This window comes from Camelus dromedarius, chromosome 10 (genome assembly GCF_036321535.1).
Source record: "Camelus dromedarius isolate mCamDro1 chromosome 10, mCamDro1.pat, whole genome shotgun sequence".
Lineage (NCBI taxonomy): Eukaryota > Metazoa > Chordata > Mammalia > Artiodactyla > Camelidae > Camelus > Camelus dromedarius.
The window spans coordinates 46,742,971-46,759,388 of record NC_087445.1 but is presented as its reverse complement, the minus strand read 5'-3'; the positions used below and the strand labels follow the sequence as shown (position 1 = coordinate 46,759,388).

At 54.4% G+C, this 16,418-nt stretch overlaps 1 protein-coding gene across 1 annotated transcript in view; it reads left to right on the top strand.

The window, feature by feature from the left end:
* The window catches only part of TLN1 (talin 1), a 30,988-nt gene that overhangs the window by 8,619 nt on the left and 5,951 nt on the right, over positions 1–16,418 (top strand). The window contains exons 8-45 of the mRNA XM_031449992.1: positions 119–179; positions 830–934; positions 1,269–1,424; positions 2,167–2,268; positions 2,419–2,495; positions 2,727–2,907; positions 3,061–3,174; positions 3,286–3,394; positions 3,624–3,832; positions 3,990–4,088; positions 5,055–5,222; positions 5,412–5,706; positions 6,198–6,364; positions 7,207–7,335; positions 7,505–7,621; positions 7,724–7,837; positions 7,998–8,132; positions 8,288–8,416; positions 8,593–8,695; positions 8,851–9,059; positions 9,408–9,527; positions 9,736–9,933; positions 10,124–10,263; positions 10,449–10,542; positions 10,644–10,733; positions 10,847–10,969; positions 12,096–12,239; positions 12,720–12,881; positions 13,128–13,268; positions 13,361–13,542; positions 13,744–13,876; positions 14,096–14,197; positions 14,285–14,455; positions 14,545–14,694; positions 14,801–14,902; positions 14,983–15,102; positions 15,852–15,998; positions 16,165–16,331. Of these exons, the coding sequence (XP_031305852.1) occupies positions 119–179; positions 830–934; positions 1,269–1,424; positions 2,167–2,268; positions 2,419–2,495; positions 2,727–2,907; positions 3,061–3,174; positions 3,286–3,394; positions 3,624–3,832; positions 3,990–4,088; positions 5,055–5,222; positions 5,412–5,706; positions 6,198–6,364; positions 7,207–7,335; positions 7,505–7,621; positions 7,724–7,837; positions 7,998–8,132; positions 8,288–8,416; positions 8,593–8,695; positions 8,851–9,059; positions 9,408–9,527; positions 9,736–9,933; positions 10,124–10,263; positions 10,449–10,542; positions 10,644–10,733; positions 10,847–10,969; positions 12,096–12,239; positions 12,720–12,881; positions 13,128–13,268; positions 13,361–13,542; positions 13,744–13,876; positions 14,096–14,197; positions 14,285–14,455; positions 14,545–14,694; positions 14,801–14,902; positions 14,983–15,102; positions 15,852–15,998; positions 16,165–16,331 (5,265 nt within the window). The remainder of the gene's footprint in view (positions 1–118; positions 180–829; positions 935–1,268; positions 1,425–2,166; positions 2,269–2,418; positions 2,496–2,726; positions 2,908–3,060; positions 3,175–3,285; positions 3,395–3,623; positions 3,833–3,989; positions 4,089–5,054; positions 5,223–5,411; positions 5,707–6,197; positions 6,365–7,206; positions 7,336–7,504; positions 7,622–7,723; positions 7,838–7,997; positions 8,133–8,287; positions 8,417–8,592; positions 8,696–8,850; positions 9,060–9,407; positions 9,528–9,735; positions 9,934–10,123; positions 10,264–10,448; positions 10,543–10,643; positions 10,734–10,846; positions 10,970–12,095; positions 12,240–12,719; positions 12,882–13,127; positions 13,269–13,360; positions 13,543–13,743; positions 13,877–14,095; positions 14,198–14,284; positions 14,456–14,544; positions 14,695–14,800; positions 14,903–14,982; positions 15,103–15,851; positions 15,999–16,164; positions 16,332–16,418) is intronic.

Genomic DNA, 16,418 nt, shown 5'->3' with positions numbered 1-16,418 from the left:
AAAGATAACACTGTGTAACACTGTCCTAGACACTTCCTCACCCCCTAGACCCACAGTCCATGGCCCACATGTCCCTGATGCTGTCCGCTACATGCTGACCCTCCCTTTTCTGGTGTAGCCTGAAGGACTTCCTGCCCAAGGAGTATGTGAAGCAGAAGGGAGAGCGTAAAATCTTCCAGGTGAATGGGGATAGGGGCAGGTGTTTGGGATGACCCGGGAACTTTGTTGTTTAATCCTGCTGACTAAATGGACCCCGCCCCCTCACTGTCACCCCTACCCCGCTTCTGCCTGCCAGGCTGTTCCCCCACCTCTCCTGTGCCAAGAAAGCAGAAGACCTGGGCTTCTAGTCTCAGCTGCATCACTGCATATGCTGTGGAATTCAGTTCAATATTCTTGTTTTCTTCTCTTTATCTCTAACATGGGATAATGATACCTGCACTGCGTAGGGTTGATAGGGGGTCAAATGAGATAGCACACCTGAAATCACTGTGAGGGGTATATCTTTGTACAAACGGAAGGTGTTATCCCCACTCTGAATCCTCAGCCCAAGAGGCCTTCTATTTGACCTTCCACTTCCTACCTGTCCATTCATGTCTCCAGAATGTCTGCAAGTTCCTTAACTACATCCCTCGCTTCTTGAATCCTTGCTTCTGCAGAGCCCTTGTCAGCCCCGTCCCGGCACCCTCTCATTTCTCATAGCCTGCACTCCCTAACCTTTCCATGTTCCCGTAATATTCTCCCATTATAGTTGACATCCCATCTTAACTCTTCGTCTTTGATATCATTCTTCCCACATTTTGCCAAACCTTTACCCATTTCATATTTGAAGGCACACAAGAACTGTGGACAGATGAGTGAGATCGAGGCCAAGGTACGCTACGTGAAGCTAGCCCGTTCCCTCAAGACGTACGGCGTCTCCTTCTTCCTGGTTAAGGTGAGTCATGGACCCTTTTCCCTGCCCTCTCTTATTTCCGCTCTTTCCCTTTCCTCTCCGAAGGTCTCTGACCCTGCCCTTGGTCACATTTCCCATCGTTCCCGATGAGTCCCATTCTCTTCCTTGTGAAAACTTGCCTGGTTGTCAGTCCTCCACCACCACTCCCCTCCCTATCCTGCGTTTTCCCTCCCTTTCCCTTTATCCTAGCATGGCCTTGTCCTAGGTCCATCCAGAGACACACCCTGGTTTAGCTCTCCTGCCCATCTCAGCACCCCTCTGTGGTCTAGATCTGATCCCCTGACCAGTAACACCAGCGACGGCCTCTACCTCACAGGAAAAGATGAAAGGAAAAAACAAGCTGGTGCCCAGGCTTCTGGGCATCACTAAGGAGTGTGTGATGCGAGTGGATGAGAAGACCAAAGAGGTGATCCAGGAATGGAACCTCACAAACATCAAACGCTGGGCTGCCTCTCCCAAGAGCTTCACCCTGGTGAGCGGGGGGTGCTCAGGGAGAAAGGGCTTTGGAGTTTTGAGACAGGGCAGCTGCAGAGGTCTTCCCCTCCTCCACGGGTAGGTGCGCTGAATGTGGCTCCAGTAAAAAGGAGAACTTTGGAACTATTGCAGGAACCTGGAGGTTAGAATAGAGGAGAAATTTTCTCCTGGAGAATGAGGGTAACTTAAATGAAACATTCTTTAAAATCAACAGAACAAAACTAACCAGCAAGCTGAGATCACAGGAATCTTGGGGAGAGGGAAGGAAAAAAGAGATAGAAAGAAAAATAAGCCTCCCCTCTTTCAGCAGCAGCTACTTATGGTAGTTCCCCCCTCTGGCTTTGTGTTTTGGTTTTATAAATTGAAAACTGATCCCACCTTGAGGAAGTGCCCCACTGAGAAAGAGAAATCTGTAAAGGTGGTTTCCCCTTTTGGATACTAATGCTAATCCTCAACTGTGATCATTAATGAAAAATATGTCCTTCCAATTTTATTATCAGGGTGAGAGAAGAGAGATTTCCTAAATGGCTTATTTGAAACTGTGTAGCATAAAGATCACTGCTTGAAAATAAAGTATTTCCCTTCAAGAAAAATAAAGAATTAGGAGATTGAAGAAAGGTAGACTTCTTCCTTGGCGTGGGAGGCCACCCTCATCAGCCCAGCCTTGGGCACCCACCCCGCCCTTTTCTGTCCTGGGTGGATTCAGGCTTTCCCACTGAACCCCCACCTTGTCCCCCTAGGATTTTGGGGACTACCAGGATGGCTACTACTCAGTACAGACGACCGAGGGGGAGCAGATTGCACAGCTCATTGCTGGCTACATCGATATCATCCTTAAGAAGGTGAGCACTGCCTGCCTCGCCTTCTCCTTCTCCCCAAGCCAATCCTTTAGAAATGGGAATCCAGGTTCTGGAGAGTGGCTGACTGGGGAAAGAAGAGGCTGTTTTCCACTTCCCTCTTCTTTAACTCTTGTTCTTTTTTTCTCCCTACAGAAAAAAAGCAAGGATCACTTTGGACTGGAGGGAGATGAGGAGTCTACTATGCTGGAGGACTCGGTCTCCCCCAAAAAGTAGGAAGTAGAGCTGGGCTGACCTCATCCCTCTGGGGCAGGGAAGGCAAGGCATGACTCCAAGGAGTGTGAGGGGTGGGGAGTCCTCAGGATGGTTCTTTACCTAGTCGCAGGCTGTAATGTGACCTCACGCACCCCCAGACCACAGGGCCTGCAGAGGTGGTAGAGCAGGGAGGGAAGGGGACAGGAGGAGGCAGTCCTTGGAGTGCTCCCAATACGTCCCCTCTCTAGGTCAACGGTCCTTCAGCAGCAGTATAACCGGGTGGGGAAGGTGGAGCACGGCTCCGTGGCCCTGCCTGCCATCATGCGCTCTGGAGCCTCTGGTCCTGAGAATTTCCAGGTGGGCAGCATGCCACCTGCCCAGCAGCAGATTACCAGTGGCCAGATGCACCGAGGACACATGCCTCCTCTGGTAAGAGCGCCCCCATGGCCCCCACTCGGCTGGGCCTAGCCAGGAGTTGGCAGTCTTTTCCCATGTCCCTGTGTGTATTCTGCTCCTTGGGCCCAGGCTCTCTTTTACCTTCTCTTTCCTCTAAGTGTTCCCTGTTCCTCCTCTGTCTGGTAGACGTCAGCCCAGCAGGCGCTCACTGGAACTATCAACTCCAGCATGCAGGCTGTGCAGGCTGCCCAGGCCACTCTGGATGACTTTGACACTCTGCCCCCTCTGGGCCAGGATGCTGTGAGTATGGGATGGAGGACAGGCCGACAGTACTGCAGCTGGGACTCCATGGAACAGGGTTGGGTTGACTGGAGCAGAAGGGACCCTGAGGTTTGTTTCTCTTTCTCTCAGGCCTCGAAGGCCTGGCGTAAGAACAAGATGGATGAATCAAAGCATGAAATCCACTCCCAGGTAGACGCCATCACAGCTGGTACTGCCTCCGTGGTGAACCTGACAGCAGGTAGGCCGATGCCAAACTTTGGGGGCATGTGGGGGAAGCGGAAGGTGAGCGTGTGCAAGCATGAGTGTGACGCTCAGTGTGACTGCACCTTGACTCATGGAAGGGACTGTGTGTGTACGTCTCACTCAGGACATGTGTGTGACTAACTGCCTATGACTGTGCTCCTCCCAGCCCCCCGTCTAGCCTGCTCTGTCCCTCACACTTGCTCCTCTTCCTCCTCCTCCCCCAGGGGACCCTGCAGAGACAGACTATACTGCAGTTGGCTGTGCAGTCACCACAATCTCCTCCAACCTGACGGAGATGTCCCGCGGCGTGAAGCTTCTGGCTGCCCTGCTGGAGGACGAGGGCAGCAGTGGCCGGCCCCTGCTGCAGGCAGCCAAGGGCCTGGCGGGGGCAGTGTCAGAACTGCTGCGCAGTGCCCAGCCGGCCAGCGCTGAGGTCAGGGCCCATGGGGCTGGCACTAGGGAGGAGAGCGGGTTCAAGCCCAAGGAGGAGAGGCCAGTCCAAGTTGCGTGATGGGAGTGTGAGACCCACGGGCATGTAGGACCCATGGGTAGGGACTGGGCAGCTTCTGACTGGTGTCCACTCTCCACAGCCCCGTCAGAACCTGCTGCAAGCAGCTGGGAACGTGGGCCAGGCCAGTGGGGAGCTGTTGCAGCAAATTGGGGAAAGCGATACTGACCCCCACTTCCAGGTTGGTGACTTACCCAACCCCCAGAACCCCAGTTTCTAGGAGGTAGTCTCTGATCCTGAATCCAGCTCCTAGTCCTGCTACTATAAATTGACCCCTCAGACCATCCTGAACCTCTGTTTCCAGGAGATGACACTGGGAACCTCTAGTCCCTTTTTTGGGGATGAGAATTCAGAAACCCTGAATCCAAACTTAACCAACTAGTTTACCCTTGGCCCTTATTGGTGATATTTTTTAGCTGCCTGTCCTCTTTCTCTGTCTTCCCCATATGTAGCCCTCACCCTAACTTGAGGGCATCTTGATCCCTCAGTTTCCTCAGCTGACTTGTCATCCTGGATTTCCTACACAGATATGTGCACCCAGAGGGGCTGGGGTTCGATCTCCCCCCGATCCCCCCACGGTAACGGCCTCTGGCCTGGGCCTTCCCAGCTTTGTTCTCTCTGAGCCGCATACACTCGCTTCTGCCCCCTCCCCTGTCCCCCTGGGGGAGCAGAACATGCCAGGAGCTGGGGAGGCAGCCACAGGCAGGACTTGAGAAAATGGGGTTGTGGAGAGTAGTACAGGGACTTGTTCTCAAGACTCCAGGGTGACTGTTTCCAACCAAGATTGAGAAGAAATGGAGAAAAGAAGCTGAGGGGGTAGGCGGGACCCCAAGAGGTACCTCCTCCCTCCATCCCATTGTAACAGCGCTGCCCTCCCTCCCCAGCGCGGTCCGAGTGTATCCGCCTCACGCATTTCTCCCTTTGGTGTAGGCTCTGTTTCTCTTGGTGTGGGTTTGTTCCTCGGTGTAGGTTCTGTCCTACTCGGTGCTCGAGGCAGGGGCTTGGGGTAGGTTCTGGTTGCTCTGTACATACTGCTCTGTGATTGGAGTCAGTGGGAATAATGAAACAGCTTATGCGTCCGAGAAGGGTCCATGGATCCCAGGCCCAATCCCGATTCCAGGCCATGCTGACTGCTGTTTTCTCACAGGACGTGCTCATGCAACTAGCCAAGGCCGTGGCAAGTGCTGCAGCTGCCCTGGTCCTCAAGGCCAAGAGTGTGGCCCAGCGGACCGAGGACTCGGGGCTTCAGACCCAGGTTATTGCTGCAGCAACACAGTGTGCCCTGTCCACCTCCCAGCTGGTGGCCTGTACCAAGGTGAGCCCCGAAAGCTTCTCCAGCCTGTGCCGAGTGGTGTTGCTACCACGGACACAAGAGCTTCTCACTTCATTTCTTTGACCCCGGAGGCCTCACTCCGCAGCCTAACAACTACTGTGAACGCCACAAACACTTCACCTCACAACTCATTTCTCTCGCCTACATCTCTGAAACTCAGTTTGCCCACAGGTGGTGGCACCTACAATCAGCTCCCCCGTTTGCCAAGAGCAACTGGTGGAAGCCGGACGACTTGTGGCCAAAGCCGTGGAAGGCTGTGTGTCCGCCTCCCAGGCAGCCACAGAAGATGGGCAGCTGTTGCGGGGGGTAGGAGCGGCAGCCACAGCCGTCACGCAGGCCCTGAATGAGCTGCTGCAGCATGTGAGGGCCCACGCCACAGGGGCTGGGCCTGCTGGCCGTTATGACCAGGCCACTGACACCATCCTCACTGTCACCGAGAACATCTTTAGCTCCATGGGTGATGCTGGTAAGGACAGCCCCCACCCTTTCAAGAAGACAGAGAACCCCAGTGAGGTTCCTCGAGGCCCAGTATGCTGGGTGTTTAATCTCTGAAACTTCTGGTTCCCCATCTGCAAAGCAGGAATATAATCTCTGCCTTCTTTGGTGCATTTAAAAAACATACCAAAGTATACACAAAAATAGATGGAAAGAGGCATTATTAAGAGACTGCCATGCCCACCCCACTCCCTCACCCCCCAAATCCTTCACAAAGATTCTCATCCTCTCAAGACTGCTGAAAATACCCACTGGAGACTGTCTTTCCCTTCATCAAAGCCCACCAGGAAATTTATTCCTTTCTGAGAGCCTAAACTCAGAAAATAATAACTCCAGGGAAATCACTCAGAGAACTTTCATGTCTCCTTACTGTCCCCACAAGCCCTGTCTGCCTTGTCTTCCCCAACTCCTGACACCCTCAGTGTCTCTGGCTTCCTTCCCTGACTGTGCCTGTGCTCCCAGGTGAGATGGTGCGACAGGCCCGCATCCTAGCCCAAGCCACCTCTGACCTGGTCAATGCCATCAAGGCTGATGCTGAGGGGGAGAGTGACCTGGAGAATTCCCGCAAGCTATTAAGCGCCGCCAAGATCCTGGCCGATGCCACAGCCAAGATGGTGGAGGCTGCCAAGGTACAGATCCTTCTGTGCAGACCCCCAGACCGGGCCCTGCAGGGAAGCAGAAAGGTCCAGATGGGTCATCCTCGTCTGATGGGAGGGACTCAGGAAAAGCAGAAGATACAGAAGAACAAACATAGGAGCACTGAGGAAGTACATGCTCCCCTAGGCGGTGGTGGATGGTGCCAGGCTTCCAGCCAGTGTGACTCCCAGAGTCCTCACTGACAGGAAACTGTACCTTTTTCTTCTTCTAAGTCCGAGGCCTGCTATTCCCTCTTCCCTACTCTGCTGCCACCACTTGCCTGCTTCCTGGATCCCTCTGCTTCCTGGTCTCCTGTGAAAGCACATAGGCTTTCAGTTCCAGGGGTCTGCTGCTAGCAGAACAGAGAAAGACAAAGCAATGGGCCATAGGGGTGTAAGGGTGCAGAAGACTGTCAGGAAGATGCCCCTGGGCTTGGGGGCTCTTCAGTTTGCAGGAGTCACCAGGGCCCCTGCTTTGGTATCCCTGAGATCCCTGCTGTAAACTGCATCCTCCTTGTCCCAGGGAGCCCTGCTCACCCCCATTTGTTGGTGGTATGTTTTGGGGAGTAGGAGAAGAAACATGGCCTCTTCCCCAAAAAGGGGAAGCAGGAATAATTCCACCTAAGGAAGGGATTTCAGCATCCCAAAGGGAAGCCAGGGCCTCCTGAGGCTCCCCACTTGCCCATTTCAGGCAACTCATCCCAGCCATGATTACCTTCCAGTGGGGATAGAAGTGACTTCAGGAAAATAAGTCTGAGTCTGGAGGGGTCAGAGAAAAGCTTATTTAGGGTCCACAGGGATGCTGGGTGATAACTGTCCCTCTCGCCACCTCTCAGGGAGCAGCCGCCCACCCTGACAGTGAGGAGCAGCAGCAGAGGCTGCGGGAGGCAGCTGAGGGTCTCCGCATGGCGACCAATGCAGCTGCGCAGAATGCCATCAAGAAAAAGCTCGTGCAGCGCCTGGAGGTGAGGCTGGGAAATACAGCAGTGTAGGTGCTGTGGGAGGAAGGAAACCGGGAAGGACGTGCGGAGAGAGCATCCGTTAATATTTCTTTGAGGGATAGTGTGGGCAGGATAAGCCAGGGACAGGGTACAGGAATGCCTGGGGCTGGTCATCACTATTCTGTCCTTAAAGCACGCAGCCAAGCAGGCTGCAGCCTCAGCTACACAGACCATCGCTGCGGCCCAACATGCAGCCTCCACCCCCAAGGCCTCTGCTGGTCCCCAGCCCCTGCTGGTGCAGAGCTGCAAGGTGAGACTCCAGGAAGTGTACGGGGGCGGGAGGAAGTGTGGGAGGAGGGGGACTTTCCCCCAGTCTGTGGGGAAGTGGCTCTTATAACATTTTCACCTACAGGCTGTGGCAGAGCAGATTCCACTGCTGGTGCAGGGCGTCCGAGGGAGCCAAGCCCAGCCTGACAGTCCCAGTGCTCAGCTAGCCCTCATTGCTGCCAGCCAGAGCTTCCTGCAGGCAAGGCATCCTCCGCCCACGTCTCAGCCCAGGCCCTTCCCACTCTTCTAAGACCTCTAATATTTAATCAGATTAACTCTCTGCCAATAGCCTCTTCCCCAGTACTGAGCTCCAGTGAGGGCATAAGATACGCTTCATCTACCCTCCTGTTCCCCAACAGCCAGGTGGGAAGATGGTGGCAGCTGCGAAGGCCTCCGTGCCAACAATTCAGGACCAGGCTTCGGCCATGCAGCTGAGTCAGTGTGCTAAAAACCTTGGCACCGCATTGGCTGAACTCCGTACCGCTGCCCAGAAGGTATGGGAGCTGACTCGCTGCTTTGGAAGTTGAGAGTGGAGCCCTGGGGTCATGGAGCATCTGTGCAGAATACCCTAAAGTGGATAACTGTGCAACCTGAGGCATCAGTGAGATACAGCTGTACCTCCTACACCTCAAACCCCATATCTTTGTAGGCTCAGGAAGCATGTGGGCCTTTGGAGATGGATTCTGCTCTGAGTGTGGTCCAGAATCTAGAGAGAGACCTGCAGGAAGTGAAGGCAGCAGCTCGAGATGGCAAGCTGAAACCCCTACCTGGGGAGACAGTACGTATTCATAAGACCTCATTCTTACTCAAACCCTGAAGTCTTCCTTCCCACCTGTGCCCCAGAGCTGCCCAGAACATCACTTAAACTGCCAGCTGTCCCCAAGTAGCTTCTCAAGTTCCATCTTCCCCATTCCTTCTGCATCTGTGCCCCTGAGTCTCCCCCTTCATCTCTAGATGGAGAAATGTGCCCAGGACCTGGGCAACAGCACCAAAGCAGTGAGCTCCGCAATCGCCCAGCTCCTGGGAGAGGTTGCCCAGGGCAATGAGAATTATGCAGGTACGTGGGCAGGGCCAGGAATGGGGCATGTGGTGAGGAGGATGGGGGAATAGGAGCTGGGTAAGGGATGGGGCTGACAGGAAACAGCCAGCATCAAGGCCTGACGGTGAGGGTACCTTCTCCCTTCCTTCCTCTCTCCTCGTCTCCTACCCCAGGTATTGCAGCTCGAGATGTGGCAGGTGGGCTGCGGTCCTTGGCCCAAGCTGCCAGGGGTGTAGCTGCCCTGACATCAGACCCTGCGGTGCAAGCCATCGTGCTCGACACAGCGAGTGATGTACTGGACAAGGCCAGCAGCCTCATCGAGGAGGCGAAAAAGGCAGCTGGCCATCCGGGGGACCCTGAGAGCCAGCAGAGGCTTGCCCAGGTCAGGTATTGGGACGGGGCCACTTACACCCTCTCTCCCAGATCCCAGCAGAAGGCCCACCCTGCCTGGAGAGAATCTCATCTGCAGTGACAGCTCCTCTCTGGATTCTACCCTTCCTTCTCTCAGTCTTAGTATAAGCGTCTCAGCTAGACTGAGGAAGGGGCTGCGCTAAACACCACATTTGGGGAAGTTTGGACACCATCACTTGATACCCTGACTGCAGCCTGTTCAGCTACAACACCCCCCCTTTCTGCTTTCACTTTCAGAGGCTCCCATGTCCCATGAGTGGAGGAGGGGATCTCCCAACTATTTCCGTTTTGGCAACCCCCATCTCCTTTCCTACCTCAGGTGGCCAAAGCAGTGACCCAGGCCCTGAACCGTTGTGTCAGCTGCCTGCCTGGCCAGCGCGATGTGGACAATGCCCTGAGAGCAGTGGGAGATGCCAGCAAGCGACTCCTAAGTGACTCGGTAGAGGGGCGGGGTGAGGGGGGAACCTAGGGGATGAAGAATTCCAAGCTCCTCCTCCTACTTCTGGACCTCTCCTTGACCCCAACTTCCCAGATGTACCCCCCTTCACTGAGCCCAGGCTCTGCGCACACCTACCAGCCCTCCTTTACCAGACTCTCCCTCACATCCTTTCCCATTCTTACACCTGACTTCCCCTCTGACCATGCAGCTTCCCCCCAGCACTGGGACTTTTCAAGAAGCTCAGAGCCGGCTGAATGAAGCCGCTGCTGGGCTGAATCAGGCAGCCACAGAACTGGTACAGGCCTCTCGGGGAACCCCTCAGGACCTGGCTCGAGCCTCGGGTCGATTCGGACAGGACTTCAGCACCTTCCTGGAAGCCGGCGTGGAGATGGCAGGACAGGCTCCGGTATGAAGAGGCACAGGGTGTAGTTCACGGGTCAGACTGGAGGCATCTGTGTGACCATGGAGTCCTGTCCGGCCCCTGGCTCCCTCCCCTCCCCAGTCTCTAGCAGTACTTGAGTGTCTGGGACAGAGGCCCCTTTTAGAGACAAATAAGAAAGGATCGGACAATGTGTTGACCTTCTCACCTACAACAGAGCCAGGAGGACCGTGCCCAGGTCGTGTCCAACTTGAAGGGCATCTCCATGTCTTCAAGCAAACTTCTTCTGGCCGCTAAGGCCCTGTCCACAGACCCTGCTTCCCCCAACCTCAAGAGTCAGCTGGCTGCAGCTGCCCGGTAAGCAGAAGCTAGGAAGCCCAGCCCTAGAATGTTGAAGAGATTGAGGAGGGGGAATTTCATGAGAAGTCCCTGGCTTAGGAGTAATTATAGACAAAAGAGAAACAGCTGGAGACTTCCCATGTGTACAGGATGCAGAAATGATGACCTAGGCACCCATTCACTTGACTTCCTTTTCCTCCCAGGGCAGTGACCGACAGCATCAACCAGCTCATCACCATGTGCACCCAGCAGGCGCCAGGCCAGAAAGAGTGTGACAATGCCCTGCGGGAATTGGAGGTAGGCTCTGGCAGGCCAAATGGGGTTGAGGTTGAGGAAGGTGTTCTGGGTTTGGGGTGAAGGGATGTCTCGGATCTCACGTCAACCCCCGCCCTACACAGACAGTCCGGGAACTCCTAGAGAACCCAGTCCAGCCCATCAATGACATGTCCTACTTTGGCTGCCTGGACAGTGTCATGGAAAACTCAAAGGTAGGTGTAGCCAGGAATCCAGGAGGGCAGAGGGCAGGAAGAGGAAACTAACTAGGGGCTGCCCTACCCCTCTGAGGAAGGATCTGACTCTCCTGATACCCTCTGTTCCTCAGGTGCTGGGTGAGGCCATGACTGGCATCTCCCAAAATGCCAAGAACGGAAATCTGCCAGAGTTTGGGGAGGCCATCGCCACAGCCTCCAAGGCGCTCTGTGGCTTCACCGAGGCAGCTGCACAGGTTATTCTCCTGAGATGGTCCCTGGAACTCCCCTGCCCTCCCTACCCCTCCTCCTCACAGCCTGACACGCAGAGCAGTCAAAAGTTATGTGGAAAAAAAAAAAAAAAAGTTATGCTTACAAAGCCAACTCTATGGAGAGTGGAGTTCTTAACCCCTCCTAAAGTGGAGATATTTGTCACCAGTTGTAGAACACCAACAATTCTGATTGCTGTCACCCCTGAGCCCTGGTGCTTTGGGTTATGATTACACTGTCCAACCACTGGGCCTTCTCCAGCCCTGGCTTTCTTGCTATATACTGATTAACGTATGCAAATTATTTTCACATAATTTTTACTTTAGTACCAGGGACTATATTTACAATTACTTGAGTCACCACTTAAATTTGCTTTTTTCTACATTATGAATTATAAACAGTCAATTAGCTCTGAGAGTATTTTGCTTTAGTATGTGAATCCTTAAGACAAACTGGCATGAGAGTTCATCTGAGAGTTTCCCATCCTGCCTCCCTTTGCCCTGTTCTGTTGGGTGGCCTGCTCTATATGGTTTGACTTATTTCTGGAAAAGCATGAAGAGGAAAAAGCAAAGCTACCATATGTTGGGTGAAGTAATAATCAAACCTTATGATGGTCCTCCAATCAAAACAAATTTTGGGCAACTGTTACACCCATTCCTTCCCCTTTCCAAATCTAGAAGCCTGGAGATACTGTAAATGTTAACCATCCCCATAGTTTTAAAACTGTCTCTAAAAGAGGCTTTCAGTATATATGTGTTTATGTGTGGCTTTCAAACTTTTTTCACTGCTACTTATAGTAAGCAATATTTTTCACCTTAAGACCAAACATACACACGCATACACATCTAAATAGAATTTTGATAAAAACTTTATTATGTGGCTTTCCTTTTTTCCTTTTTTAATCTTCTGAAATGTTTGAACACATTTAACAGAACAGGAAAGGGTTTTTTTCCCTTTTTTTTTATAGTGTAACTGTAGCTGGTTAATACACCTCCACTCACATAGAACCCTGGCCACTAAACTTACCTCTGCTGCCCTTTGTCCCCACCATCACTATTTAATTCCCACCTGAGGAATATTCCTTATTCTTCACCCCACTTCCTCTCTCCTCAGGCTGCATATCTGGTTGGCGTCTCTGACCCCAACAGCCAAGCTGGACAGCAAGGGCTGGTAGAGCCCACACAGTTTGCCCGAGCAAACCAGGCAATTCAGATGGCCTGTCAGAGCCTGGGGGAGCCTGGCTGCACCCAGGCCCAGGTAACTCCAGGGTACAGGTACCATGGGCAGGTCTGGGAAGGGCTGCTGAGCCAGGCTGCACCAGCCCTGTTGTGGGGAGAGGGCACGTGGAGGGGGGACGTGTTGGGGAGAGAGCGGAGCCCCATCTCTGACCTTCCACACGCAGCTTCTCTGGGTAATTGTCTTCTCCTGCATGTTTCTCATCATTCCTTCAGTTACTGCCAAGCTCACCACTTCTGTATGGACGTTTGAGATCACTTTCCTACTGAGTCTGTTACGATTTCTCCATTAGTGTGTCAGCCCTTCGCCTTCCTTCCCCCCACACCCTGCTTATCTTTGGGCATCTCTGTCTCCCAAACCTTGACTTTTCAGGTGACTCTGTCTTTCCTAATTAGACTTCCAAGGGTATTACTCTCCACCCCAACCTAAAGGGGCTCCTCCCTGGTGTGAACACTTCCCTCCTGCCCTCATCACAGCTCTTCCACGATTCTGTCTCCTCAGGTGCTCTCTGCAGCCACCATTGTTGCCAAACACACCTCTGCACTGTGTAACAGCTGCCGCCTGGCTTCTGCCCGTACTGCCAATCCTACTGCCAAGCGCCAGTTTGTACAATCAGCGAAGGAGGTGGCCAACAGCACAGCCAATCTTGTCAAGACCATCAAGGTTCCCAGTGTTTGAATTCTCAGCCTCTCCCCGACCTGTCTAGTCTTCTCTCCCCTGACCTTCCCTGTCACTCCCTGAGGCCTTCTACCAAATCCCACTGCCTGAGCCCAAGCCCTTTCCTATCCACGCTGGTCATCACCACCCTCTCCCCACACCCTTTAACCTTTAAGCTCAGGAGGGAGACCTGGGCTTCGCTGCCTTTGCCTACAGTCCGTCCTGAGGGCCTCTGTGTCATTCCCACTTCAGGCACTAGATGGGGCCTTCACAGAGGAGAACCGTGCCCAGTGCCGAGCAGCAACCGCCCCTCTGCTGGAGGCTGTGGACAATCTGAGTGCCTTTGCATCCAACCCTGAGTTCTCCAGTGTTCCTGCCCAGATCAGCCCTGAGGTGAGGCAATGTGAAGGAAGAACTGATGGGGTGGCTGCCACCTCATCTTCCTGGAGTCTTGAGACTCACCTCCCTGCCTCCCTTCTCTCCAGGGCCGGGCTGCTATGGAACCCATTGTGATCTCTGCGAAGACAATGTTGGAGAGTGCCGGGGGCCTAATCCAGACAGCCCGGGCCCTGGCGGTCAATCCCCGGGACCCCCCGCGCTGGTCAGTGTTGGCTGGCCACTCCCGTACTGTCTCCGACTCTATCAAGAAGCTCATTACAAGCATGAGGTATGGGGGTCAGGTAGAGAACCAGTGTGACTGGGGGACATACGCTGTGGCAGAATGGAGGGGTGGGCACTTACGTGCAATGAGATGGGACAGTGTTAGAGGACACCTGTTGGCCAAGATTTGGTGGGTGCAGGGGAAAAGGTAGGCTAGCCTTGTATTCAAGGGATGTTCTTCGTGCTGAAGCCTGTGATGTGTCTGCAGGGACAAGGCTCCAGGGCAGCTAGAGTGTGAGACAGCCATTGCAGCTCTGAACAGCTGTCTGCGGGACCTGGACCAGGCTTCCCTCGCTGCAGTCAGCCAGCAGCTTGCTCCCCGTGAGGGTATCTCTCAAGAGGTAAGGGGGAAGAGGGTCCTATGAAAGCGTGTGTCTGGGAGGAGGGCTGACAGGCTTAAGGAGGATGGGCGATCTGGGAGTGGGCTTCCTAGAGACATCGAGGGTATGAAACATGCCGGGGGTTGGGGGGATAGTTGGATATGAGAAGAGTAGGGTCCTGTGCAACTGGAGGGTCCCATCACAGGTCATAGTCAGGGCTAAATTTCACTTCCTCCCCAGGCCCTGCACACCCAGATGCTCACTGCGGTGCAGGAGATCTCCCATCTTATTGAGCCGCTGGCCAGTGCTGCCCGGGCTGAAGCCTCCCAGCTGGGACACAAGGTATCTGGGGAGACAAATGGGGAGTCCGAGGCAGGATGAACAAGGGTACTTGGCCCAGCTGACCCCTAGTCCAACCCCCTGCCTCAGGTGTCCCAGATGGCCCAATACTTTGAGCCACTCACCCTGGCTGCCGTGGGTGCTGCCTCCAAGACCCTGAGCCACCCACAGCAGATGGCGCTCCTGGACCAGACTAAAACCTTGGCCGAGTCTGCCCTGCAGTTGCTGTACACAGCCAAGGAGGCTGGCGGTAACCCCAAGGTACTGAGGGCTAGGGTGCGAGGCGGCTGCTATAAGAAGTCGGAGATGCAGGAACAGCGGGGCCCCCCCTCATTCACTGTGCCCCACAGCAAGCAGCTCACACCCAGGAAGCCCTGGAGGAGGCCGTGCAGATGATGACAGAGGCCGTGGAAGACCTAATAACCACCCTCAACGAGGCAGCCAGTGCTGCTGGGGTTGTCGGCGGCATGGTGGACTCCATCACGCAGGCCATCAACCAGGTGAGAGACCCGGGGTGCCTGTGGACAGAGCCGACCGCAGGCCAGGTCCCTGAGCCCAGTGGCAGGGACCAACAATCTTTTCCCTTCCCTCATCCTCCTCCCTCAGCTAGATGAAGGACCAATGGGTGAACCAGAAGGTTCCTTTGTGGATTACCAGACAACTATGGTGCGGACAGCCAAGGCCATTGCTGTTACCGTTCAGGAGATGGTGAGTTTGGGAGAGTTTTAAGAGGACTGCCCTTGGAGAGTTGAGTTTGGACATAACTCCCCTTTTTCCACTATCACCAGGTAACTAAGTCAAACACCAGCCCTGAGGAGCTGGGCCCTCTCGCAAACCAGCTGACCAGTGACTATGGTCGTCTGGCCTCACAGGCCAAGCCCGCAGCTGTAGCTGCTGAAAATGAAGAGGTAACTTGGAGGCAGTTCTGACCTCCCCCCTGCCCCTCACAGAACATCCCAGTGGTGTGCCCCCTGTCCCATCATGTCAGTCTCTTCGGCTGTCCCATCCTTGCCCCCTCTGGTCTTTCATAGAAGGGGGAGTTCATCCTCAGGGCCACTCCACGAAAGAGTGATCAGAGTTCTGTGTAGGGGTGGCATCAAAGCCTTCAGGCACAGGGACAAAGGAGACAGCCCAGGACCTAGAGATTTCCTGGTCTGCCGCCGTATCCTCTGCTGCCCTTCCTCTGGGCCTGTGGCTGCTGCTCTGCTGTGCTGCAGTCTATTTTCCCTTCTTAGTTCTTTCTTCTTGCAAATCCCTGAAGCTCTTCCTTCCCTAAACTCCTGGCTTTCCAAGAAAGCCAGTAATTGGATCTTCACATGACTCACTTAATCCCCAACCCCAAGCCCCTCCACAGCCACACACAGGCCAAATTGTAATCCATGGCCTCTGATTCAAACACCCAGCATGAAGCGCTTCTCCCCCTCCTCCTCACTCTGCTTAGCACAGCTGGTGCCCACAGGCTATCATTTCCATGTGTGGGAAGTGACCTCCTGACTAAAGGCTGTGAAACAGGATGAGTCTACATGCTGGGCACTTTTCTCACAACCCCTTTAGTCTGCAGTACATGTTACTTTAGGTCTCTAGTGACTCCTCAAGCACAGTGGAGGGACGTGAGTGCCTCTTGTAAAATCCATCTCCCTTTTCCATCTGCTCACAGATAGGTGCCCACATCAAGCACCGGGTACAGGAGCTGGGGCACGGCTGTGCTGCTCTGGTCACCAAGGCAGGCGCCCTGCAGTGCAGCCCCAGTGACGCTTATACCAAGAAGGAGCTGATAGAGTGTGCACGAAGAGTCTCCGAGAAGGTGACTGTGCTCATCCCTGCGGACCGGGGCCAGGCTCCCCAACCCTGCAGCCTTTCATGTTCCCCTCCAACCTTCCCAGCCCTCTCTGTCCCTTCTCTCAGGCACTGGTGACCTATCCCTTCCACGGGGCACCTACCACAGTCACCACGTGACTCTCCTCCCCCAGGTCTCCCACGTGCTGGCTGCACTCCAGGCCGGGAATCGTGGCACCCAGGCCTGCATCACAGCCGCCAGTGCTGTGTCGGGCATCATCGCTGACCTCGACACCACCATCATGTTCGCTACCGCCGGCACGCTCAATCGCGAGGGTGCTGAAACTTTTGCGGACCACCGGTGAGGGGGGACCTGGGCCTCACGGAGGCAGGGTTGGGTATGGGGCCAGAAGAGGCTGGAGGGGTTGGGGGAAGCATGAGAAGAGCT